Source organism: Epinephelus moara, chromosome 5, assembly GCF_006386435.1.
Source record: "Epinephelus moara isolate mb chromosome 5, YSFRI_EMoa_1.0, whole genome shotgun sequence".
NCBI classification, from domain to species: Eukaryota; Metazoa; Chordata; class Actinopteri; order Perciformes; family Serranidae; genus Epinephelus; species Epinephelus moara.
Window position 1 is genome coordinate 33,121,815 of NC_065510.1, and position 26,164 is coordinate 33,147,978.

General features: G+C 41.4%; 1 protein-coding gene across 2 annotated transcripts in view; it reads right to left on the bottom strand.

The window, feature by feature from the left end:
* The window catches only part of LOC126390694 (protein kinase C alpha type), a 211,018-nt gene that overhangs the window by 110,320 nt on the left and 74,534 nt on the right, over window positions 1–26,164 (bottom strand). For both annotated transcript variants that reach the window (XR_007569985.1, XM_050045110.1), the window contains exon 3: window positions 23,533–23,615. Coding sequence is in view for 1 of the 2 variants with exons in the window: in XM_050045110.1 (XP_049901067.1) it covers window positions 23,533–23,615 (83 nt within the window). In the remaining variant the exon portion in view is untranslated. The remainder of the gene's footprint in view (window positions 1–23,532; window positions 23,616–26,164) is intronic.

The window sequence follows — 26,164 nt, forward strand, 5'->3', positions numbered from 1 at the left end:
AAACATCAGATTAGTCTAAACGGTGATATAGTGACGTGAAAAATGTGATATATACATATATATAGCTAAACTCAGCAAGGTAAACAACAAGGCGATTCCCATTTACACAGTGGTCAAGAGTGCTGGACCGGAAGTGTCGCACAAAAAAACGGAAGCTGGCTGCGTTCTGTTTTGCCTCCGTGTTTCCGTGAAAAATAAGGTGGATAAGGTGACGCAACCCATGTAGATGAACGTAACTATGTCATGTAAAGTTCTTTAGTCCGCTCACAGAATTGCAATGTGAATGCAAAACCAAGGAACCAAATGTATACAATGTAACAAAAACATGAACCTTAGTCTGGACCTTGGTGTGAAAACGCCCTTAGGTTCCAGCAGAGAACCAACTATTTGGGTTCTCTTTTTGGTCAAAATTAGGTGTGGGAACTGGAACGGAACCGGTTCACTGTTGGTGGAAAAGGGATAAAAGAGATGCAAAGGGACTGCAAATGGACAAAAAAACAACAACAACTACAAAGCAGGCAAAATAACCACAACAAGACACAAAATGGCCACAAGGAGACTCATACGACTACAAGAAGACACAAAATAACCACAATGCGACACAAAATGGCCATAAAGAGACACAAAACCAGACGCATCAGGACTACACAGTGGTGCAAAACCAATACAAAGTCTGTGTGTCTTGCTCCTATGTAGGAGAGGTGGTGGGGCCCAATTCATATCTTTGCCCAGGGGTGCATTGTCTTATTATCCACCCATGCCTGTGGGTTATGCCCATGGCAATCACCTAGGTCGCCTATAGTAAGATTCACCACTGGTCTATGAGAATAATTAAGCACCCCTATTTTATATCAAATATTGATGGTAATAATGATCAATGATGACTATAGCCTTGATTAGCATACTATGGAGGAAACAGCAGCATAAATTTTATTTCAATTTGGGGCAGCAGAACACATTCTTCCATTACTACTACACTACTTTCTAAGAAATACATAAGGACGGTCACTTAAACAAAGCTTACCCACTTTTTATAATCGTCAAAATTTTCCCTGGAAAGTACAATCTCAACACCAGTCTCCTTCTTGTAGCAGGCACAGTGGCAGATACCAATTATTTGGAGTTCAACTTCCACAAAGATACAACCAACACAAACGACAGAATCGCCCAAGCAATCAATGAAAAATACTCATAGGGAAAATTCACTCCAAACTGAGCATTTTTTTAATCAGAGTTGTGTATTATTTTTCAGTAACCTCTGAGCAGATTTTCCTCAACTACTCCCTTAATTTATTTTAGCATTTGCCCTGTACTAATCTCAGGTTGATTTGAATGTGAAGCCACAGATCAAAAACAGACACAGGGCAGCAGACTGATCAAAAGACTGGAGGCAACCAGGAGATAGTGATGAAAACAGAACCACAGGGGGTCAGGCACTGATGTTGGCTAATTAGCCAGGCTCTCCAATCCAGTTTAATTAGCAAACAGGACACCAACCAGCCCCTGTTAATGAACAGCTTGGCAGAGTGAAGCTGAGCAGGGGCTTCCCAGCAGAAGGCAGGAAGGGCGGGCAGAGGTGGATGATGTTAAGGACTAGGGTCACCCTTCATCCTGCAGACATGCAAGTGCATTGACATAAATAATGAAAACAGAATAGAATATACATGAATTTAAATCAAAATGCCTCAACAGGATTATAGTTTGAACAGTGACAACGAAACTGTGACTTCACAACTTGACAAAAAAAAAAAAACAACACACATGCTACACAAGCTGGACTACATTATCGCCCTGTGTGTCTTGCATCTAGTCAACTAATGTTAACCTGATTAGACTCCTGCAGGCTAAAGTGGGAGGGTGCTTGGTTTATAGTATGCAGTTATGCATGTAATAAACAGGCAGTTAGAGCAGCAGACTGGACAGTGTTAGAAACATTACAAGAACAAAATGAATGTGCAGATTCTCACTACAATGAATTTTAAAGCCGGTCGTTCTTGTACTACACAAATACATCAATTCAGTTATTTTGAAGTGATTTCTATGACAACAGTATGGTGAGTTGACATAGTTAACAGGTATAATTAGCGGGAAATGGCAACACCATATGGGCTGTGAAGCTACTACACACTGGTTCATATAACACACTGAGGACAGAGCAACATGAAACATCCACACAAAATGAAAAAGATTTCTGAATTTGCATAATGCATTTTGGCAACTGCAGCGACTTGAAAACTAACAAACAACATTCTGCAAACTCCCACAAAATGATTGAATATGTTAAAATATTCTGTTTTCAACTGGTGTGTGTTCCCATGTTGTATAACCAGCTTGTACTCTAGATGTGTGGGACATTGTGGATTCCGGCTGGAGGATGTTTTGAAGTAGCAGATGCAATAGTGCAAAAGAACCTGTACTTTTCTCTGAAATAACCCTTCAATCAGAGCAACTAAGGCTATGAACATGGAGCGACTGATGGTAAAGTCCAAGCGGTCAACTCTTCTCTGCTTCTCCCTCTATTTGATCCCTCTCCCAACCCATCATGAAATTACAATAACCCAATCAAGAACTCTATCTAATCTCAGAATGTAGAGTAAATATCAAGGCCTGGCAGATAAGCAATGAAAATGTGTATCAAAGTGAAACTCGGGGACAGGGCAGGGTACACTGAAAAAACAGATTGTACATGGTGGCTGACGGTACACTAAGCGAGGTACCAACATTAATGCTGCAGCAGGATTACTGTATAACTGCATATGCATCCAGCTGATGGGGAATAAGATTTCCTATCAATCCCTGCCCTTATTGTGGAAGCATTGGTTACTCATTTTAAGTGTAACAGTAATACAATGCCTCACCTCCTTCTGATGCATGTTTGAATTTTACAAGTGATCAGCTGTTCAGTGGTGGAAACCAACTTATTTAGACTCTGAGGGGTTACATGATGTCAGCTTTAGTTGGACTCTGCATGGAATCATTCTGGTCTCAGCAACAGTGTCTCAAGTCTTTGTGCACTGGCTTACTATACATTTGAAAAGCCAATTATTAGAAACCCTGTTATGCATACACATGGTCAAGGAACTGGCTTTCGCCAGGCAGGAGAAATACTTAAGTGCATGCACAGTGAGTGAAAGCAATCATCAAAGAGGCTGGGTAGCTAATACAGTCCACCTGCATCCCACAGAGTCAAAAGAGATCAACCTAGTCTGACATTTGCAGCCAGAGAGAGAGGAAGAGAGAGAGAGAGTGAAATGAGACACTGATCGTCACTTCATGTCTGTCGTTTCCTTCATTCACTTATCTCTTTGACCCATCTGTTCCCTACAGGACTGAGAAAAAGGTTGTTACAGTGGTGCTTGAGGGGAACAATTTCCTTAATATCCAGCATGAGACAAGCACTGACTGTCACTAAATTCCCCTCTGAATTCAAACCCTCGCCTAATACTCTCAGCCCTCTTTTACCCATCATCCCTCACTGGGAGGTGACATTTAAAATGGAGACTCCTCCCTATACCAGTTTTTGAGTCAACCTCCTTTTGTGGTTAACCTGTATATGTGTGTATATGTACTGCTATACACCCAGACATATGTTTGCAAGCAAACCTGGTGTCCAAATCTGTATTTAGAAAGGGTGAGGAAATGTTTGACAAGTGCGGTATGTGTGCGTGTTTGATAATCTCCTAAATCAATAGCTGCAGCTACAGGTTGATGACCTGCCATTAAAACAATTACTCCAAAGCTTTTTCAAAATAAGTCATTTTGGTAATTTGGCAGTCCTGTTGATTTTTAGTAACAGTATCATGTTCCTGTGTTAAATATTTCCCCACTATGCACAGCTACTCATTTTCAAAGTGTCACTGCCCAAACCCCTTCAGATGGTAATAATGACACCCTGACCCAAGCATGGCACTCTGTGTTTCTGTGTCACCTAATTCTGTCTGTGTTATTAAACTGTAGCCCGTCAACTTTTAATTATATTTTGCATCACATTAATCAAATTTCCCTCCCCCATCAAAACCTGTTGTATTAGAAAAACTGTGCCACTCACACAACACAGTCATGGCTGGACCCACATACAACTGTGTTTATCAAAATGTTTTTAGTATCATGGCATGCAATGTAGAGCTGGAATGACTCGATCAGCAGCAGCCAGCCACCTCTTTATTTCCCCGAACACACAGGCGCAAACACACACTTTGCTGCTGGCTACTTTCTAGTGAATGTCCTTGTCTTGGACTGCAGCTATAGGAGTAAAAACTGTGGTTACCAAGGTGAGGAGGGGATTTGAAGTGAACAAAATGGAGATATCATTTATCCAGACAAGAGGTATTGGGCTAGGCAAGGTTACTATTTTTAGCGTATAAATCATCACCCTGATTCCTCTTGGCCTTTCGCTAAGCTGCTGAGTGCTGAGAGGGAGGGCAGGTTGCCACCACAGCTCACAGGGGGTTTTCCTTGCCGTGTTGTATCTGTTAACACATCTGTCTGCTAGCAGAGTTACACATAATAGCTGACATTTTTAACCGCTGTCAGGGCCCAAGTTGCCTTTTTGACTGGCTTTGTACAAATGAATGCCGTCTATCATAGTGCTGTTCAAGTAGTACAATGAAGCTTGGATGCGCTTGTTCCTGCAATTCTTAAGTCTGACAACATGTAATGTTCAGTTGTGCAACCTTTCACTAGTTCAGGAGCTTGTTTGTTAAACTTTCCAAGTATGCCTGACAAAGGCTGCTGAAAAATGTTGTGTCATAGAATTTTTGGGAGCTATTAACCCCACTGTGCTGATTTTTTTCCTGACATTTATTTAAATTGTTTGATCCAATACCTCTAGAAGCTTTCTGGATGAGTAAAGTCCTTTGTTCATTTAACATGCAACCACTCTATGAGTTGTAGTGACAATCAACATAAAACCATGGCATACCATGGGGTGTACCCCTGGGATCTACTCTGGGTCCACAGCTACTTAATCTTTACATGCTGCCAATCACCGAGTTCATTAAGCCACACATAGCAACAGAGGTGTGCCCAAAGCAACTTTTCTAGAGTACAAATTCAGACAACTAGCAGTTCAATTAAACCATTTCTGAACCATTTGTTTCCAGTCTAAATGTACAATCAGTTTCAAATTAAGTCTATGTCATTCGAGTCAATTTCCAAGTGTACATGTAAAAAACAAAGTCAAGTCAGCACAAATAACACTGCTGTATAAGTTTAATATCAGGAATGAAACAAAATATCTCAAACATTTTATTGCCAAATTATTTTGACAACAGAATGGGACAGGCACAAAATCTCATCTAACATTTATTCATTTTATTTTTTAAGTTAATCAATATTTACATTGCATCCCTTCAATAACGTCTATCAGTTAACTGTTAGCAGGTATTTGAACCTTGAATTTCAAGAAGCTTCTTGCAGCTGAATCACGTCTGAGGGGTCTCTCTTCAGTTTACCACTCAACAAGAAAGAATTTGCCTTTTAATTACAAATTATTCAAAAACTCAAAAGAAAGTTGTTGTACTAAATGACCCAAAAAATCAGAGGAATCTTGTGTTTGAGCTTCAGTACATGTGCCATTACTCACATGTGAGAAAATATAACCTAGGTGCGGATGAATTCACCCAGTGTGTGACCCCACTTAATAACTGCATCCTAGAAGGTTCTATATGTGAAACGTTAAGCATTAATAAAACAGCAAATGACTATTTGCTATGTAAAGATATAATGGAGTAATGGCATCCTGAGCAGGGAATGAAGTCACACTACCTCTTTGTGTGTTCTCTGTTCTTAATTTTGGTAGCTGGGCCAGCCATGCATGCATGTTAGTGCATGTGAGTCACTCCCTTCATGACTCACCGGCTAGCTAATCGCCACCACTATGCACTGCACTCATACGCGAGTTACCGCTGATTACACCATCCCAACCCACAGGGGCTGGATGGCAATGGGTGTTATGGAAGTAACACCCACCCTCCCGTTGCCCCCCAGGTTAACACTATTAGTTCTGTCAGCCGTGTTCCTGTTGTTAGCGTTATTAGTTGTTAGCATCGACTGCATGGCCAGCACTGCTGGCCACCATCATTCAGTCCAGCCACCTCCAAATTTGCTTGCAATATCAGAGGTGAGAGCCAAATACAGGCAATGCCGGCCCAGACTATGAAAGTCGTATATAGTACCTTGAACTCCTGCTGTGGCAAATAGGCCTTCATTAACCCTTGCTGCAAATTAGACCCATTTTTTGAGCCAATACAGACACACATTTACTAACACATACAGATGTGATCATACAGTGAGGACAATCCTTTAAGTATGATTTACAATTTCTAACTATTGTGTTTAAAACTCATAATGCTGACAATGTGACAAGATGTTGTCAGTCACCGGCAAAGGCATTTTTATAAATGTTTAGTTGTTAAAGTGAAAGCTTGTCACACAAGAACAGCTTAATAATAATCTCAGGCTCTTACAAAGTACAAGACATGAGGACTTACAGTATTATTGCCATTTCATTGGCATGGTTTAGATAAATGGACCATTTAGAGAAAAGCACAGCATGAGACAGACTGAACACAGTTTACAGCTCTGAGACCTTAGAGTAGGGCTGGGCGATAAATCGATTTTATCGATTAATTTGAATTTGTAGTTTAGGCCGATGTGTTTTAATGAAAATCGAGTTTCTATTTAAAATCTGCCACCGCCGCTCCACGCTGAGCTCCCGTAGTTCAGAGTTGGCTCACCCTCCCCCCGCGCGCTTGATACACAAACAACATGGCAGCGAGCGCCAAAGAACTCGTTCTCAAGAAAGGGAACGAGTTCTTCAGCGCTTTTGTGTGCACACCTGTGTCTGTGTGTGTGTGTGTGTGTGTGTGTGTGCGCATCAGGGCCAAACTCCGCCGTGCGCGACACAGAGAGCAGAGGAGGATTTTAGACGCGCACCGTGTAGGGACATAAATGACATGCCGTTGTGTAAATAAGATAAATAAGTGTTACCAACGCCAAGCTGGCAGACCCCCGAACCATAGTAAAGGGACCTCCGAAGACCATTAGCTCCTTTAGCTTGTGTTAGCTCGTTGTGGCAACAACACATAAACAACGGGACTTCGTCTGCGTTAAAGAACGGCACTTTATTTTCAGCACTGCAGGGATGATGCACAGCCTCTCTCATCAGTGTCTGACTTTTACATAGAGGGAAATAACTCAAAAACAGCATGCAGAACTGCGTAGGCTTCTTCACTGTGGCTGCTCGATGTAAACAACATAGCACATGCCTCACTTTCTTCCTGGGGCGCATCCGTCTGACGTCACACACCACACCCGGCGCACTAACGTCTCATACCTCCTACATCAACTACACACATACACAGCTCCACACACACACACACACACACACACACACACACACACACACACACACACAAGCCACACACATCAGGCTCAGCATGTAACATAAGGCTATTTAGTTTGTTTAATAAAAAGACAAGGTATAGACCTCTTCTATAGGAAAGGTAACCTTAAATGACTTCTGTTGTGATCCAATATGATGGTAGGGGAAACGCTGCCGTATGATATGAAAGGGGTCCGGTGGAAAGCGATCACAGATGCAGTTGCCATGTATATTGGTGCCCATATATAGGCTACCGTGGAAAAGCTGGGGTTTATTCACATGCTGAAAGTTTTGGACCCCAGGTATGTGCTACCAGGCCGCAATTTTTATTTTTTTTTTAACTAGGAGGGGAAAAACTCGATTTAAATCGTGAATCGGATTTTTTGTGAAAAAATCGGAGATTTTTTTTTAGGCCATATCGCCCAGCCCTACCTTAGAGTCCTTTGAACAAACTCTCCCTGCTTACACAGCTGGAGAGAATTGAGCTCCCAGGTAATACAGCAATACAGCACCCACACACATAGGGCTGCAGAGATGTGTTCCTTTCCAGACGCTGATTCATTAGCATAGCCACGCACGCATACTGTGAGTGACATCCACAAGGTCAGGAGAGGACAAGGGGGTCTGTCACGGCTGTCATATCCACTAGGAGATGACTGCGCTTACTACCTACTACGCCGACCTTCTCTCCAGCACGGTAACAGGTAAAAAAAAAAAAAAAAAAAAGAACTGGAGGGGGGGGGGGGGGGATGAAAATAGAGGACCTGCCAGTTCATTCGGTCATGTTGCAAACGGCAAAAGCCAGAATAAATTGGCTTATCAGACGCAGGCCATCTGTCAGGTGCTTAATAATTAAAAGTACTTCACAAGATGTGCTCCCAAAAAGTTATTTAATAGCCAAAGTCTTGGCAGAGTCTTCTTTCACTGTAATGAGCCAGCTGACAGGGGCAGTGGCTTGGCTGTTCAACTATGCCTTCTGTGGTCTTTGCTCTGTGCTTTGGATTGCAGAAAACTCAATAAAAGTTTGCTTGTGTCCATGCAATCAACTCCGTGCCAGCACCTTTGTGTGTGTGTACTTGTCGATTTATTTGTGGACTGGAGGAAAAGATACTTCAGCTTCTTTCTCTTTGTTCTTCAGCACTGCAAAACTTTAGGAAGCTCAGGAATTCAGAAAACACACTGAATTTACCCTGGTGTGAAAAGACGTTTTTGTGCACAAAGCTTCATGAGAACAGGGAGAAAGAAGGCTTCTCATATTTATACTTAATAAAGAACCAGATCAAGTGCTGCTCCACGGATAACCAGGGATCTATTACCAAATCAATCAAATTTTAAAAAGTGGAGAAAATACAATGGGGCAACACACACCTCTTTTCATAAACAGAAGTCAGGCTCAGGTCTGGCTGAGGTAGAATGACTGTGTGGCTTATGGTCAGTGCTATAGAGTCCACTGGTTAGTTGCACTTTAGGGATTGCCATCCAAATACATTTTTGCTGCAGATGCTTTGAGGTCTGACAATTTATCTCTCATTAGCTTTTTAAAGGTGTAATGACATGAAGTGCTCCGAGTGAATTAGTAATCTACATTGAGCATAATGACGCTGGGCAGTTAGTGTGTCAGTGTGCCTTCACATCCTGCTGTCAACAAGTAATGAATGAAGGGAAATCCTGAATACCATCCAGACAATTAGGTTTGATTCAGTACATTATCTTATAATACAAACAATGTATTCAGCAATCAGTCAGATCACAAATGAAGCAATCATCACAGAGATGTGACGGCAATGTTAGGTTGACAACTGGCCTTCTCTCTTTGGTTTTTAATAAAGTAAGACACTAAATTACCTCAAACATTTTCAGTGCAAAGCTGGCTCAATAAATACCAACAACTATCCAGCTTCAGCACTGCTTAAGTGTACTGCCAACCTGGTGAAAGCACTGCAAGGTCATCACTTTCCAGTTTCCGATAAACTGTTGTTTGCTTCTTAATTGCTCAGTTAAAAGCTTATTTTCCTTGCAGGTAAAACTGTAGTTATTCACCTGCAATGAATGACAAACACAAGCAGAGAGAACTCTATCTAAGTCTCTTGAGATACAGAAGGAGAAGGAGAGAGGCAGGCTGACCTATCTCTAACTTGTATCATTCTATTTCTGGGGTTGAGCTTCAGTCCTACTGCTGTTTCAGCTTCAAGCCTCGCTATTACACGTGAGGTCAAGTTTAGACTTCAGACCCTCTCTGGCTTCTATTTCAAGTGTTTTGTGTGTGCACTGACATGCAGGACAATTATAGCACATCTGCTTGTTTGGCGGATCATTAGAAATACATGACTTTACCACACTGCCACCACTCAAGATATTTTTGGCCTAAACACAGTGATGGTGTGACTCCACTCATGCTGATTAGAACACAGTGACAATCAAACAATGAATAAATAAAACAAAGGTGAGATAACACTGTGAAGTCTCTGAAGGTTTATTTTTACAGGATACTGAAGTTATCTGAAATGGCAGACAGCCAAAGAAATTAATATAAGACTGTATAATGTATTTTGGAAAGGAGCAGTAAAAATGTAAATACAATTGGTAATTCATAGGCTAAAAGTTTCATAACTACTGAGTGGTTATCGAAGTGGCATGGAGATGAATAGGTTTTGCAGTATACTAGCAGGCACTGGTGAGGACAAACTCTGGTCCTGCAGGATCTGTGACTCCGGGTCAATTTGGGGTCAAGAGCAGTTCCAACTCTCCCATGCGCTGATCATTAGTAATACTTATGGTTGGCGCATGACTGGCTACCAAATACTGACTGTAAACAAACCTCGAAGGGAAAAATGGAATGTGTGTGTGTGTGTGTGTGTGTGTGCATCTGTACTTGTGACATAGTGGGGACCAATACACATTTTTTCCAACATAGTGAGGACATTTTTGGAAAGTGAGGACATTTTGGCTGGTCCTCACTTCTTCAAAGGCCTGTCTGAGGGTTCAGACTTGGTTTTCAGGGTTAGGGTTAGAATTAGGTTTAGGTTAGGGTAAAGGTAAGAGTTGGGGTTAGGCAATTAGTTGTGATGGTTACAGTTAGGGTAAGGGGCTAGAAAAAGCATTAACTTAATGAATGTCCTCACAAAGAGAGAAATACAGGGATGTGTTTGTATGTGTGTGTGTGTGTGTGTGTGCATGCGAGGAATTCTGGAGTTCCCATCATAATGAACAAACAGGGATGTGACTGTTTAGCCTTGAAAAGCCCAGTGCACCCTTGGTGCTTTGCGTACACAATCATTAATCTGTGATGTGGAGATTTCTTAATCAAGTGTCGTACTTTACTTGTACTGTATGCCATGTCCAGTTCCTTCTACCTGCCTACCTAGAATACTTAGGGCAGGTTAGTGATTATTTGACAAACATTAAGAAAACCCCCAGTTGATGGGAAGTGGTTGCTTTCGGTTGTACAATACAGGTAGAATTACAGAGCAATAACAATGGCAATGAAAGAGTCCTTCCAGTTAAGAACAAATCAGTGCGAGAACAATGTTTCACTGTGCTGCGCCTGGTTGTTCAAATTACAATACAACTGTCAAACAGAGCGTTGTGTGTTCAGTATGCTGCGAATTGCCCTGTGTGCAGTAATCAAACTTGTACACAACTGTAATCAGATCCACTGTGGTGCAAGGTGTGGTTGCAATGCATTTTAGCTGAGAAACTGTACTTCTGGCTCTCGTTTGGCTGATATCTCTTGAATGTCAGAGGAAATCTTTCTAGAGCTGCCATTTCACACTGATTCTGAGAGGTCTGAAACTGGCAAATGATCATGCAACAAAGCCACCAGAGAGGCTCTCAAAAGGGCTCTCAGGCACAGACCCAGATGATGATAACTTCACACAGTCCACCCATTTATTGAACACAAGAGTTTTAGGCAGTGCGAAGGTCACAGTATAAGTGCATTTCTATTCAGGCCGTATCTTCAGAACTTTACAGTATTCATGTATGTACAGTACATAAACCAAAGGTCTAGGTTTTTGATAAGTCTTAAGCTTCAGTGCATATCTTTGGCTGCATATTATCCCCACAGTAGACCTTGCTGCTGCAATATACTACACTCTCGGAACCCATCGGCTGTATTTAAACATGTTATTGTAATATGGTACATTAAATCCCAATGGTGAAATTAGTCTGTTTGTGGGGGGTTATGCCACTCTAAAAAATGTATTAACTGCTTTACATGTCCTTTTCGCCTTATAAGACAATGGGGAAAAGTTATTTTTGGGCTACATGGCATCAACGGACACTATTTTGCCACAACAAAAATTGGCTTCAAAGCCTGGCGCACTTCCTGGGCATCTGGTGAAGCTCCAGAGAAAGCAGGACCCTTCTGGTGGGTGGGTGTGTATCAGTGTATTGTTCTTCATTCTAAGATATTTACATGAATGGCTGGACTGCAACAGCCGGGCCTGTCCTATAAATATAAAGGGCGTTGACTGAGTGACTATGACTGATTGACTGACAAGCTGAGTAATGAATTTACACCATTAGTTGGCTGAAAGGGGCCACGTTCTGTATCTGTTTCAAATTAAAAGCCCTCATTTATTAAAATACATGTTTCAAATACAAGTGCCCGATATGCTGCCCATCTCTAATTAGTTTTGTATGGAGGCTCATACATGAAGTCAAGGTAATGCTACTGTGTACCTGAGAATCTCAGGTTGACTTTGAGGGAAACTAGTAGCTCACAAAATAAAATTCACTCTCACCTAGACTTTTTTTATTATTAGTTTGATGTTCAGTTCCAGATTGATTTATTGATTACTTTGAGTTAGGTGATCAGTTCAGCAGTTATCCAGTTTCTAATAAAGTCAAAGATTGTTCATTTCCAACAGTGTCAATTTTGTTATTTCAGGCACTGGTGATAATAAACTTGGTCTATTGGCAGCAAAGAGCAAGCCACAGCATCTGTTTGCCTGCCTCTTACTGTGTAAATCAGAAGCTATGCGTGTGTGTGTGTGTGTGTGTGTGTGTGTGTGTGTGTGTGTGTGTGAAAGAGGATGCAGGGTGGGGAGGCACAAACCTCAAACCTAAGCCTTCCACAAAGAATTACAAGCTTGTACCATTGTACAAGTTCAAATAACAGACTTATATATTCCTTCAACCAATTCTCACCTCTCTAAGAGTCTCTTCTGTTTTCCTAGGTGTTTCTGTCCAGCCTAAACAGTAAGTACATGTTAGGTGAAGGGAAAGATGGGCAATAAGAGACTCTTTAATTCACCAGCCAGGTAATTAGAGATAAATAAAGGAAGTGCAGCTTTAACAAGTCTTAAAGTTGCTTTTAATCAGTGCTGTCTCTTTCTGTGTGTGTGCCTGTATGCATGTGTGGAAAACAGTGCAGGTGTGGTGTGCAGGAAATAAGAGTATGCTTTCACTGAAACAGTCTTTCAAATATCTTTTATAAGTACGTTCCAATGTTGAAAGGTCAAGCAGACGACAACACGGGAATTTTTCACAAACAAATTGTTGAGATGATTTTACGCTGCAAAAACACCAATTTAACTCTTCTCCAATGGGAAATGTTTCAATGGGAGGTGATTCACCAGCTCCCAGCGCACCCACCCATCTTCTATCCTCCAACACACAGAGTAGAGAGGAAGCACTTACATCCTTCTGCAGCGTCTCCCCCCAGCAAAGACTTGATCAAACCACATTTCAGACAGGCGCGTCACAGGCCATTAGCAAGAGAGACTCAAGATCTGTTAGTGTTCATTAGGATCTCAGAGCGTATAAATACCATCAGCAGGCAGCCCAGGGGACTCACCATCAACTATAAGTCAGCATGGATAATCACTGGAAACAAAGACATATTTCTGAAGAAAAGTGATGACACATGATCTCTTATTTTCTTAAAAGCACTCTGTTTTTCCCCTAACTTCGAAGTGTCATCACAGAGTGAACCAATTCATGTTTTATCAGTTAACCCCCCACCAAAAACCTCAAATTTTGGACCATTGTGAATTGATCTAACAAAAATCCAAAACCCATTAGAAGAAATTATAATTGGGGCTTCAAAGAAACTGAACATTTCATCTTCAGTTATAAAACAAAATCATCTCGTCTCGTGACAGTGGCAGACACAATAATACACAATTTTTGGTCCACTGACAGCCCTACTGGAGAAACATGTGGGTAATAAGTATGCAAATGATCAATTAAGACACTTAAAAAGTCTGTTTACAGTGAGTGATGTCAAGCAACAGATGCCACAACAGATGGTACTTTTTTAGACATGACAAACTAAAGTACAAATGTCAGTTTAACATTTTAAAAAGATGTTTTGAGCGAAAAAAGTTAAGTTTGTGTCCTCAGCTGCTCCCTCTCGCATGTTTTTTTTTTAAACCCAGAGCGTACATTTTTATCCTTTTATCAAAAATGTATAAGATAATATTTAAAAAATCCTCTGGGTTGACAGCAAACTTTGCCACATCCCAGCTACAACTGTATGTCAAAGTCTTATTGGAGGAATTATTGTTCCAAAGAGGTATCCCATCAACTATCATATACACTGGTAAATATGGAAGAAACTAGGTTGGATTTGTTGAAACGAATTGGTTAATATCTCCAAGTCTGCAAAGTGAAGCAAATGTGGAAGTGATTTAAACCTGCATTCTTTCTAATGGCCAGGAGGGGGTGACTCCACTGGCTGCAAAATGGAGTCCGAGTGTATAGAAGTCTGTGGGAAAATGATGCTACTCCTACCTCTGTAAACATTTCATCATGACTTTATGGTCTCAGTCGCAAGTTTAAAGTCTTCTTCAATACGGCATGATGTTTTTTGTAAATGATAGTCCCATTTAGAGGAAACTAAACAATAAAGCAGGGTATGCTTTAAGGCATAGCTACCTTGTTACTGGCAAGTCTGGGTTGCATAGTGTCCTCAAGTTCTCAGTCAGATCAACCCCTTGCTCCTCAACAGCTCCACCCTCTCACTTCTGGTCACTTCTGGCTCCAAAAACATCCAAAATGCCAAACTCTTCAAAACAGTAGTCAACAAACCAATGAGTGATGTCATCTACTTCTTTTGTAAAATCTGTTGCTTGTCATCACTCACTGTAGTCGGACTTTTTAAGTGTCTTAATTGATCATTTACATACTTATTACCCACTTACCCATTTCTCCAGTAGGGCTGTCAGTGGACCAGAAATTGTGTATCATTGTGTCTGCCACTGTCACCATACGGGATGATTTTGTTTTATAACTGAAGATGAAATGTTCAGTTTCTTTGAAGCCTCAATTATAATTTCTTCTAACGGGTTTTGGATTTTTGTTTGATCAATTCACATTGGTCCAAAATTGGAGTTTTCATTGTTCGGAAATTTTAACTGTCAGAAAATGAATTGGTTTACTCTGTAATCAAACTAATCTTCCCATAACTAATTAATTATTGGTCTTGCTGTGTTTAATTAATCTGTGTACAGACAGCATTAGAAAGCTGTGTTCCTTTTTGTTTTCATTCATTTTAAGTGATAGAGAACAACATTCCTTTTGTCAAAAAAGTGCAGCAGTGATGCTCCCCTCACATCCCTCTCACGGCTGAGTAACCTTCGAGCCATTTACTGTGGCACTGATGAGAATTAAAGAGGCGAGATGTTAATAGCTCATATCATTTGAGTGTTTACCAAGCGTTTACAAGGCCAAGCAATGCAAATAATAGTGTGATCATCATTCAGATCAAGGTATTTAAAGGTGAATCTCATCAACTAAACCAAACTGAATTAAGCTGCTGATGTGAATTGTGTCTTAGCAGCAGGGTCCTTATATTCACATGACGGTGAATGTACTGTTTTGCAGGTGATGTAATTAGGACTCAATCACTTGTTTCCCTGCTATAGGGAAGCTACTGAACAGAGACTACTTTTTAGCAACAGGCACACATTCAACCTGCTCTCTAAAATAAGCAACCAGAACTGACTTTACTTTAATTCCCACATGTCCTCTGCCAAGACTTATGTGCAAAGTTAAAACCCTTTTGTTTGAAATTAAACACAAAGGGTATTAGGGTTAAAACAGGCATCAAACAAGCACATCATGCCGTGTCAAAAGAGCACTAACCCGACTTTTTATGCAGTGTTTATGGTGCATGAATCTCTAGGGAGAGACAGTTCAAAAAACCTGTTAAGATCCTCAGCCCAACTCTATAAACACTTCCCAGACGGATTAATAACAGCTCATGTTCTTATTTTTTTATGTTTGTCTGTCATGGAGCCTGGGAACTTAATATAACATCTATTCTTATCTGTCTGTGGACTGACTGCTTTTACTGTCAAAAGCTTAGCGTTTTAACAGCAATCTATTTGTGAGTTATGTGATATTATCTACACATATCAACAAGTAGGGGCATGAAGTAGGTTCTGAGAATGCCTCTGTAAGCCCACACGTTTGTTTACTGTATATTTTTCTCTGTCCCCTCAGGAGACTTAATTCCTTCAGGATCTAAGAAAGTTTATAAGGGCCTGTCTTATCAGATATAGAGTCAAACAACAAACATCCAGCGGCAAGGATGCATGGTCAGCATTTTAAGGGAATATATTATTATATGAACAAACTGCAGTGTTCACAGCTCCACCTTTTAGTACCAGATCTGTGTGCTAGGTACCCCAACAGAGGGGGGACCAACAATGGGGACGGTACAGAACGGTTCCATTGGTACCATCCACAACTTTTCACAGTGGAAATGGAAAAAAAGCGCACCAAACTGAACAGTACTGTATCATTCTGCTTGGTGGAAACGGGCTATAGATAGCAGTGACTCCATTCACACAACCTGTCACTAAAGCAGCCCAGCCCTTAAATGTGTGGAATTTTAAGCGCTAATGAAATGGAAAATGCTGAGCTCTATAAAAATTCACAAACACCCTGTACAGTTGTCATGAATGTTGAAATTATAGTAAATAGTATAATTATAGAGACCAAAACCTGTCTTTTTCCAGGTTTTAAACATGTTTATTTCTGCTGGAAAGCTGGGCATTTTAACATGGGGGGTCTATGGGGATTGACTCGTTCTTGGAGCCAGCCTCAAGTGCCCATTAGAGGAAATGCAGTTTTTGGCACTTTTTGTATTGGCTTTATTTTTCAGCCCCAGACAGTAAAGCTTGGAATAAACCTCAGCAACTTCATTACAATATAGTTACAACAGAGCTTTCCTCTCAGGATAGAAGAAAAGTTCCATATATTAGTGACCTCCATATTGTTGCAGACATAATCTATCATGTCTTTTTGGCTAAAAGCACTGAGCATTTATCAAACCCTAAAGTCATTTTATTTAATAAAACAAGAAACCCAAAGCCAAAACAAAGTCATCATCCAACAGATGTAGTTTCAGTGCATCTGCAGTAATCAGCGGGAGGACTACAGAGAGCAGCAAATCCTGGATAGGACTTGACATTAATGCAGTGCCTCATGTTGTCCTACAGTAACTGCTTTATTATCTGGAAATGATATCCCCTCTCTATTTCCCTCTACTCCCACTTTTTCTCTATCCTAAACTCTTCTGCACTTGTTTGGTCTCCAGTCTGTCATGAGCCTGTAATGAGAGTAATGGCTCACATTTTTTAACCTCAAGGATTTTCACCTTCTTCAATTTCTCATCTATCACACTCTCGAGCAACTGGTGCTTATGCAGATATCAGATGATGAGCTGCACACACTCATCCACGTCAATGAATTCAACTTGGTGAAAGAGGCCAAACTTCATTTGACACTCTATATGAGTGGAGTACATTCGTTTATTCCCTGTAGAAGTACGTGAGGAGCTGTCATGTGTCTCCTCTCATGTGTTCGTTCTGCAGGCTGCAGCTCTAGCTACTGGGCATAGAGATAATCCTATCTGCCACTTCTCACAGTGTGATTTTTATGGGCATGTCTTGTGTGTTTGCAGGCATGTTTGAGTCTACAATGAATCTCATTTTGCTGAAACAGTACACCCTGACAGGGCTCCGCACGACATGTCACCACTCAGACACCAAAATAAAATTACTGCACTAAGCAGATTTATGTAGCATCAAGTTTCTTTGTGACTGTGTCTCCTTGGAAGCAGTGCTTGTGCTGAGGCTTCCATGGGGGCATGTGCTAAAGGCATGTGCAGGGATTCAAATCAGTAAGGGGTGGCAGGCTGACCTATGGCAACACTGATGCAAGGGCCATTACGTCACGCAGGCATGAGCAGCTAGATTTACATTCAGAGAGGCTAACGCTGAATACTTTTATTCTGTAAGAGATAGGGTTGGGTACTGCTCACATTTGAACCAATGCTGGTACCGGTTCAGGTACCAGGAATATGGTACCAGTAGCCAATGGTACCTTTTGTTGGTACTTTATATTCTCTGTAATAACAAAAATGTCATGTCTGAAAAAGCTGCAGGGGTGACGTGGTAGACTTTAATGTAATTCTGCTCCTCTGCTCTTTTCTAATCACACATAGCTAATCTTTCTCTGTCTGTCAGCTTGTATGAGGGTGTGTGTGTGTGTGTGTGTGTGTGTGTGTGTGTGTGCGCTTGTGATGCCAGGCTAATACTAAAAATATTAATGACAGAAAATAGATCAGACACTAGGGGTGACCCTGAAAGTCGTAGATTGGAGTCATCAGTCAGAATCCCCTTAGTAGGTCTTTGAGATTGTTTCAAGTTGAGCAGTCATTTTTTGTTGGTTTGTTTTTTCACCTGTCACTGTGCAGTGTACTTCTGGGGATGTTTCCATCCCCAGATTTTGCAAGCCCTACTTTCTGGTGTCGGTAAAAAATTCCCAATCTGTCATTAGCGAAATTAGCTTGTTTACTGTTTTAGGTGAATGTCACTGTCACACTGAACTTCCCACTGAGCCCTGTTCAAAAAATTAATTGGAAAAAAAGGACCAAGCAGCTGACTAAGCGGCCAATGGAGTGAGCACATGTCTGAAATTGAACCCAGGGGCTCCGCGGAGCTCAGTCGTCTCGGTGCTTCCAGGCTTCGGGGCACTTCGTGGCACTTACACCACAAGTCTAAACCCAGTGTTTTCATCCAGATACCCTTTCAGGTACCGAAATTTGGCACAGATGGATTCAACGTGAATGGGTGAGTCGGTAGTACCAATGCAATTCGGTCGGTACCTCTAAATGTACTGAGTTCAGTACCCAACCTTGGTAAGATAGGTAGATAATCAAAAAAACTTTGAATCTCTGTCATATAAAAATAACAGTTATCTGCATATATATATATATATATATAAAAACAGAGAAACAAAGGAAAAAACGTCTGAAAAGATTTCTTTCAGATGACCTCTTTGCACCAGTGGCTGGCTGAATGGTGCAACCATGACAAGGTGTTTATAGACAACGTCTTGGTCAGAACAGGCCTGTTTCAAAGAAATGGCACACACCCTTGCCAGAAGGAAATGGACTGAAAAAAAAAATAAAACAGATGAAAGGCTCCATTGCCTGTGACAACCCAAGATGCCTGTGGCACAGATGATGTAATTTAGCTCCACTCCAGTTTAATCTTGTTTTCAATTCCCACCATGAGTCCTTGTAATGAGACGGTGTGCGTCCCAGGCCTCGTCACCAGAACACCTATATTTCCCAGACCTGCTGGAGTCTGCCAAAACCATCTCCTCCTGTGTGATTTGCCCTTTAAATATTAGATCACAGCTGCCTGCGGCATTACTCATTAATATTACACATTAGATTTCTCTCAGATTATCTGAAGGCTTGTTTACACCCTATACCTCCTTTTTACTGGGTGACTTAGAGACTGTGTTTTTATACCGTTTTACTGGTTGATATTTGAAAGAAGACGGGTATCTTCTGGGTGTGTGTTTGAGCCAGGCTGCCATGCAACCCTCAGGTCAGTTCTGTCTGTGTCCAAGTAGAGACGACAGAAAGGGCACTGGGCTACTGCTTAACTCTGTTACTCTGTCACAGATATCTGTGCACTGAACGGCCCCGAGGGGCGGGGGGTGATTGTCTGAAAATACGTGTGTTTGTGTGTGTGTGTGTGTGTGTGTGTGTGTATGTGTGTGTGTGTGTGTGTGTGTGTCAGTGTTCAGAGGGGAAATCAGTGCACAAAGACTTGCAGATTGCCTCGGGTCATATGTGCTGCACCGGTTAAGTGGACATCAATGATGCAGCAGCCACACACCCATGCAAAAGCAAGCACATCAAACCTCTTAGTTTCTTCTGCTGAGCCCCTGTAGTGAAACGGGAAGCCTTTGCATTATTGATAGTCTTGTCCTGTAAAGCACTGAACTTGCTCGACCTGCCCGTAACGTTACACCCGGCAGTCAAACAAAAACAATTTGTTAAAGTAATTGCTTTAATCAGACAAATTGACACAAGCATGGAATGTGCTTACAAGGGATACGATTACCGATTCCTACGAATGATCACCCTAGGGCCAAATTTTGATTACAGAGGTTACATCCTTAAACTAACAGAGTTTCACATGCAATGTTGTTTTCACAGATTGGTGTACGACAAAAAAAAACAAAAAAAAAAACACTAAAAGAGCTATATTTTTTTCTCTAGACTTTTAATAACAAACATTCAAACACTTTCTGCTATTTAATTTTATAGTCAACCACACTGCATTCAGTTTGCCTTTAAAAATACAGCGTTATGGTGCCTGGAGGCATACAGCACGCTACCAAAATAAATTTGGCATGGTGTTCACACATGCTCCTAATAAATTAAAAAAAATACAGCAGGCAACAAGTTGTATCAAAACAGTTCTGCACACAGTAACTTCTACCTTTTTGCACCAGTTTAAATGGTAATTTCAACAATAATGTAAAAGTTGTCACGAGATGCAGTCATCTAGTGGTTTGAGCAGCAAGCCTGTGACCAGACACACAACCGCTCCAGTGCCTGTGAAACTGGGAGACGAATCAAGTGTGAGTTCTCTCCTCAAAGATGGCACACTCAAACTGAATCTCAAACTGCACCACTGAATGTGCTCTGCGGCAAACTACTACACCGACTATACAGAGCAACTCTCACGTGAGTATATGTGCGTATCTGCAGCCTACCCTGCCCTTGAAACAACACCCTGAGGCTGTGGCTGCGAGGAACAATTTATTCATGGTAATCCTGTCCCGTCAAACCAAGGCTAGCCGCTCATGACGAGCTTGCTACTGAAAAGATCTGGGGGCTCTTGTTGGCATCTCTGTGCACACTTTGTTTCTTCCGGTCGAGGAGTTATAAAACACAGACATGAGTCATAAAATGCAGGTAGCCTAGATACTGCAGATCTTCAGGATATTTGCTGGCCATGGGAGTTAGTGCCTTCCTGGATTGCACGCCCGGGAGGCAGCAAGCCATGTAATATGTGTGGTTGCCCCTGGCAACAGATCTGCTAAGTGCACAAAAAATGTATATCAAAAGGAGGCATCAAATATTCTAATATAGGAGAGATAACATGCTCATGTATTTTTAAAGGAATTTGCTTTGTGGTGACCATGTGGTCACATGAATTATTATAATGCCGTGAAACCACACACAGTGCCAGCATGAAAAAAAGGCTGAGAATAATTTAACACTGGAGCTGTAAGTGAAGTCTGCTCTAGTCAGACGGGATTTCTACATATTAATTCCTCTTCTGTGAGGTACTGTTACTACATTTGATGAGTGCACAATGTCTACAACAACACATTATCCTTATGGAAGTGTGGCAATGTCAACTAGCTCTAAAGCAAAAGGCTAAATAAGATCTGCATGATCACATCAAGCAGCAGATTTAAAAGAAATATTTGGCACTTGATACAAAAACGTGAGAAAGATATTTAAAGGGACAGTTCACCCCAAAACCAAGAACACACATTCTACCTCTCACCTGTATTATTATTTATCTGTAAAGTCTGTTTTGGTGTGAGTTGCATCTGCTGCTAGCTCACTTAGCATCACTGAGCTAGCTAACGTTACAGTTCAGACGAGGAGGACACATTAATGTTAACATCGCATACTGCCACGAGGACAAGCCTCTCGTCCATGAGTAGATGCACACCTCCTTCTGCGCAGTGATACGGTTGGTGGGTGTAGTTCAGTAGAAAGAAACCTTGCTCACAACAAGGTCTGTGGATTATCTTGAGTAACCGGGTCATGATTTCTGGAACGAGACATTGCTGTAGAGTTTTTCAAATGTTTTTTTTTTTTTTTTGTTTTTTTTTGTCATTTAGGAACCATTTTCTATTTGCCAAACTACACCCAGCAACAGTATCACTGCGCAGAAGGAAACGAGCATCTACTGCTAGCTCACTACTGCTAACTAGCTAATGTTAACTCTAAGTTAATGTTTACATCTCGGGCTGTTACAAACACAAGCTTCTCGTCCATGCGCTTTGAGCTCTGCAAGTAAAAGCAAAAATAGGTATTTCTGATTTATGGGTGAAGTGTCCCTTTAATGTATTTAACAGGAATGAATGAGGAGCTTCGATTCATTAACAAAGATGTAGTTGTGATGTCACTGCAACCCACAGGTGTCAAAGGTCATTAAAAATCAACTCTCTTGCTAATGATGAACCTGATGTCCCCTCACTGCTCTGCACCCCTGTGCCTGCTTGAATAGTGAATCTAATAGCTCAGACTATTTTCTGCTGTTACAGCTTCTGTGTCATCCATGGCGTGCTCTATTTAAAGAGTCTGGGTTGATGATCTTGAATGACACACTGACATATCTCCAGTTACAGAGGCTAGGCCGTGCCACTGTAACGCTGAGAGGCTATGTAATGCCCGGCAGGCAAGCAGGCATGTAAATGGAGTTTCACACTTAGCAAGCAGGTAAGCAGCGGCTGATGGCACATAGCCGGTACTTGCAGCCCATGAAGAGGCAAATGGGAGACCTTATTGAAATTGTCATAGATGGGTGTCATCTCAAATGATTTTGGCGATCCAGTGACAGACTTTTTAATGCATTTAATGTTTGCAACAGAAAACTACATTATACCAAAGCCCCCCTTTTTTAAGTAGATTAAATTACCCAGCAGAAACTAAAGTACATAATATATCACTGCATGAACTGTAGAGCTTCACTTATAAATGTCAGTTCATTAAATAATATCAAGAAGCTAAACTAATTTAAATCAGCGTGTGCTCAGTAAACCTGGGCTGCTATTAAAATTCTGTTTAGAGTCTTGTTTTTCTTTTAAGTGTTCTCATTAATTCAGACAGGTGCGAGCAACCAGCTGTTAGTACTGTGTGTATCTTTTTGTCTGGCCAAGACAGATGTAGGTGTGCTGGCTTTGGCCAGCAGTCCTACATTTCCCATCTGTCTCCAGGCCGGAGCAGGTCATTGCTAATAGTACAGTAATCTGCCAATCGGCTTTTCTATGAACTCAGTCCTGCCGGGAGAATTAGAATTATTATTATTTAACGTTATACTATGAACTCCATAAGCCCCCCCCGGGAGGTCACTGTCAGTATGTTATGATGTCACAACCTGTTTTTCAAAAAATGTTACGTTTGAAAGGAAAGGATATTGACTTTGAATGCATTATCACAGGGGGAGAATAATCTAAAGTTTAGCTCTCCTTGTGGGGTTTGGGAGTGTGACTCACTAAGTGGAATATTTAAATCACAGTGACACGACTGGAGCATTAACATTGGATGAATTGAATTAGCCACCTGCTGCTGCTATGATTCAATCATGAGTCGACTAACTTTAACATTTAAACGGCTTTCTCTGAGCAGATACTAACACAGTAAAAGATTACAGCCCTTCTTTTGAGATCTATCAAAATAAAGATGCTTGTATTATCAATTTAACTATATAGTTTTCTTTTTTATGCGAGTCTGTTTGTTGTGATTAATATTTCAGTCATCAACATCACAATAAAAAGGCCTGATTTTATCATTCCAACCATCTACATGTCGCTCAAACAAAAACATGGAAAGTGATGCTCGTCAGAGGAAGAGTGAGTTCCAGTATTCCTCCCCCTGCTGCAGTGCTTCATAATACAACATGGATGCATGGCAGCTCTACAGTACAGCTGTCGAAGAGGGTGAGAGTGTTCAGAAGAGAGGCAGGCCCGATTGGCACGGCTGTATATTGGTGACACTGCGTATGCACTTCAGTATAATGACAGGAAAAAGGCGCCTCCTCACCGACAAACACGTGAGTGGCAACAGCTGGGCTTTGGTTACTTACATCTGTGTCGGGCCCCTTATCTGCCCCTGGGCAGCAGAATGTGACTAATTCATGGCACCTCTTGTGGACCACAAAACAGCAAACTGCAGGGGGAGAGAAGAGAGACGAGAGGAGGCCGTTAACAGAGAGAGATGGGGAGGGAAAGTAATATACAGACAGATGGGAGAGCAACAGACAAACAAAACGAAGAGGAAAAATGAGATAGTTAAAATACAGTGTATCATTGTTGATTAATACATGGACAGACAGCAAAAAGAGAAATAGATCTAATAACACTGAGAGGGACTGAAAAACCACTGATGTCTGGGCTAGGCTCTTTACCATGTGTCCAGATGGCCAGTCCTGCCTGCAGGCTGACTGCTCTTATTGTACAGTACAGTGCCACCTCCTCACTGACATGACAGGAGCTAAAGCAGACACACACACACACACACAAAGCACACACAAAGCACACTCAGACACATCCTCAAACTGACACAATTACTGAATATGTGTCCACATCCAGGCCTACACACTTGAATACATCTGCACACACTGTCATTCACATGCAGGTCTGAGTGCCAGGTCCCTGGGTGCACTGCAGGCTGCAGCCAAGCAAGCAGCAGACTCCAAGAGGAGGATGGCGCCTGTTACTTGCTCTCAAGAAACGTCTGACACCAAGACGAGACAGGGTGAGGGGGCTAATGATGTGTGAGCTGGCCGGTATACATAACAAAACCTGCATATTCTCAGTTTCTTTGCACGTCCGTCTCATTTGTTGACCATAGATGCGTCTGCATATTTCAGCTCCTCTTTCCTTCTGATAGACAAGAGGGACCCTCCCTCTCTTCCCGGGGCTTAATGTTTTCAAGGCCGACACTTGCGGCATGAGATGAGAGCATCTGATTTGGTGGTTTTCAATAGGCTTCGCTTAGCGCTGAGTGACCCTGAGTAGACTCCATTAGTGGTTTTGTGTTGCATCAGTGATGCGATGCATTTTCAGAGACCTTGCTTGATTTTCAGTTTTCTACAGTTTCACTATTGTTTCAGCAGCGGAGCAAAGTAATACGCAGCATCTTTCGTCTCCTGCTCTTGTACATGCATACACCTACGGATCACCTCTCGTCTTTTCACTGCATCTCTCTTCAACGGCTCAACCCAAACACAAATAGCTGAGTACTTTGGGTGAGCTGTGACAGCCAGACATAGAGGGAAAAAAGCCTCGCACAGAAACCCAGCCTTCATCAACAAAGAATAAAAAAACAAAGTCGCACAAACCCCCTAAATTAACACTGACTGTCAGGTGGCACGTACAGAAAAAGGGTGTCACTAAAATTGAACATCATCTGAGTTTGTTTGTCACCGTTATCATCTGGACAACTCCAACTGTTTCTCAATTGATGCATTATGTATTGCTTCCAGTTAAATATCCATTTATGTGTCCTCATTCAGTCTAAAAGTCTTAATCATGATTTAGACACGCAAACACAAACTGAGTGATGATGACAGTGCTGCTGTTCAGATTATGGTAATTACTTATGACTTCTGATCACTGTTGTTTTGGGGTGAGTCAGACCTTCTACACCCATCCACCATCTGTCCCGTCAGAGAGCCGCCTCCCCTTGAATCATGAATAAAGGCAGAAATTTGTGATTGTAACACCCCATAAACATAGTGCATGTGTGCAATACTGGCTGAGATCATCGTTTTTATTTAAAACCTTATCAGATTCACTGAAAAGTGGCTCATAAATCACATTCGTATGACACATTATTGTGCATAAGTCATAACTCACAGAGGGAATGATTTCTGTGTTGTCACAATGCACATGAGCTCCACAGATTAGTTGAGTCTGAGCCACACATACTGATTTCTGCTTGCATGTCTTCCCACAAGAGGGTTTATACATATTTTACACGGTATGTTACATTACATACTAAGCCATTGGTCATCAGGTTCAAAATATGCAAATATCATTGCTGCATAATGCTGAAACATTGCCTGCTCCTTTAATGTTTATTAATGTCGCTTGTTGCTCTACTGTTGCTGTTCTTCATTAGACATATGACAGCAGGTTGGCTTGTTTGTTTGCAGCCACACTGCTGCCAGACATGTGTTGTTAGCATTCGGCGTGCTCACTCTGTCACATCAGGTTTTTTCAGAAGGCCGCTAAGAAATCAATATTTACTGACCCACAGCTGTAAGAAATATCAGTGTTCAGCAGGGAATTGGCAGTGTCAAGCCCTGCTAGAAACAATATGATAATATAGGAAGGAAATGCATTTACTGCAGTGCATACTGGTTAAAAATAGTGGAAATTACCTGAGTACTTGTATCTATCAGAACATGTAGACATAATATCCCCTACAGTACATACAGTGTTTTTCAGTAGTGGCAGACGTCCAGTTTAAACAGTGCTTGGGTCAATACCAGCAGTATTGTATGCATGTCCGCTCTGGATACCAGTAACATGGTGAAATTCTCCTTTTTGCACAAGAATATCAGAACATAAACCTCAAAACTATCACTGCTGATAGCAATGGTAATGTTTATATGTAGCTGAACATTTGATGCTTTTAAAGAACTTGGCAGGTCCCACCAAGCCCATGCCAGTTAACTACAGACATGTTTTTCTTTGGAGCATGAATGTTCC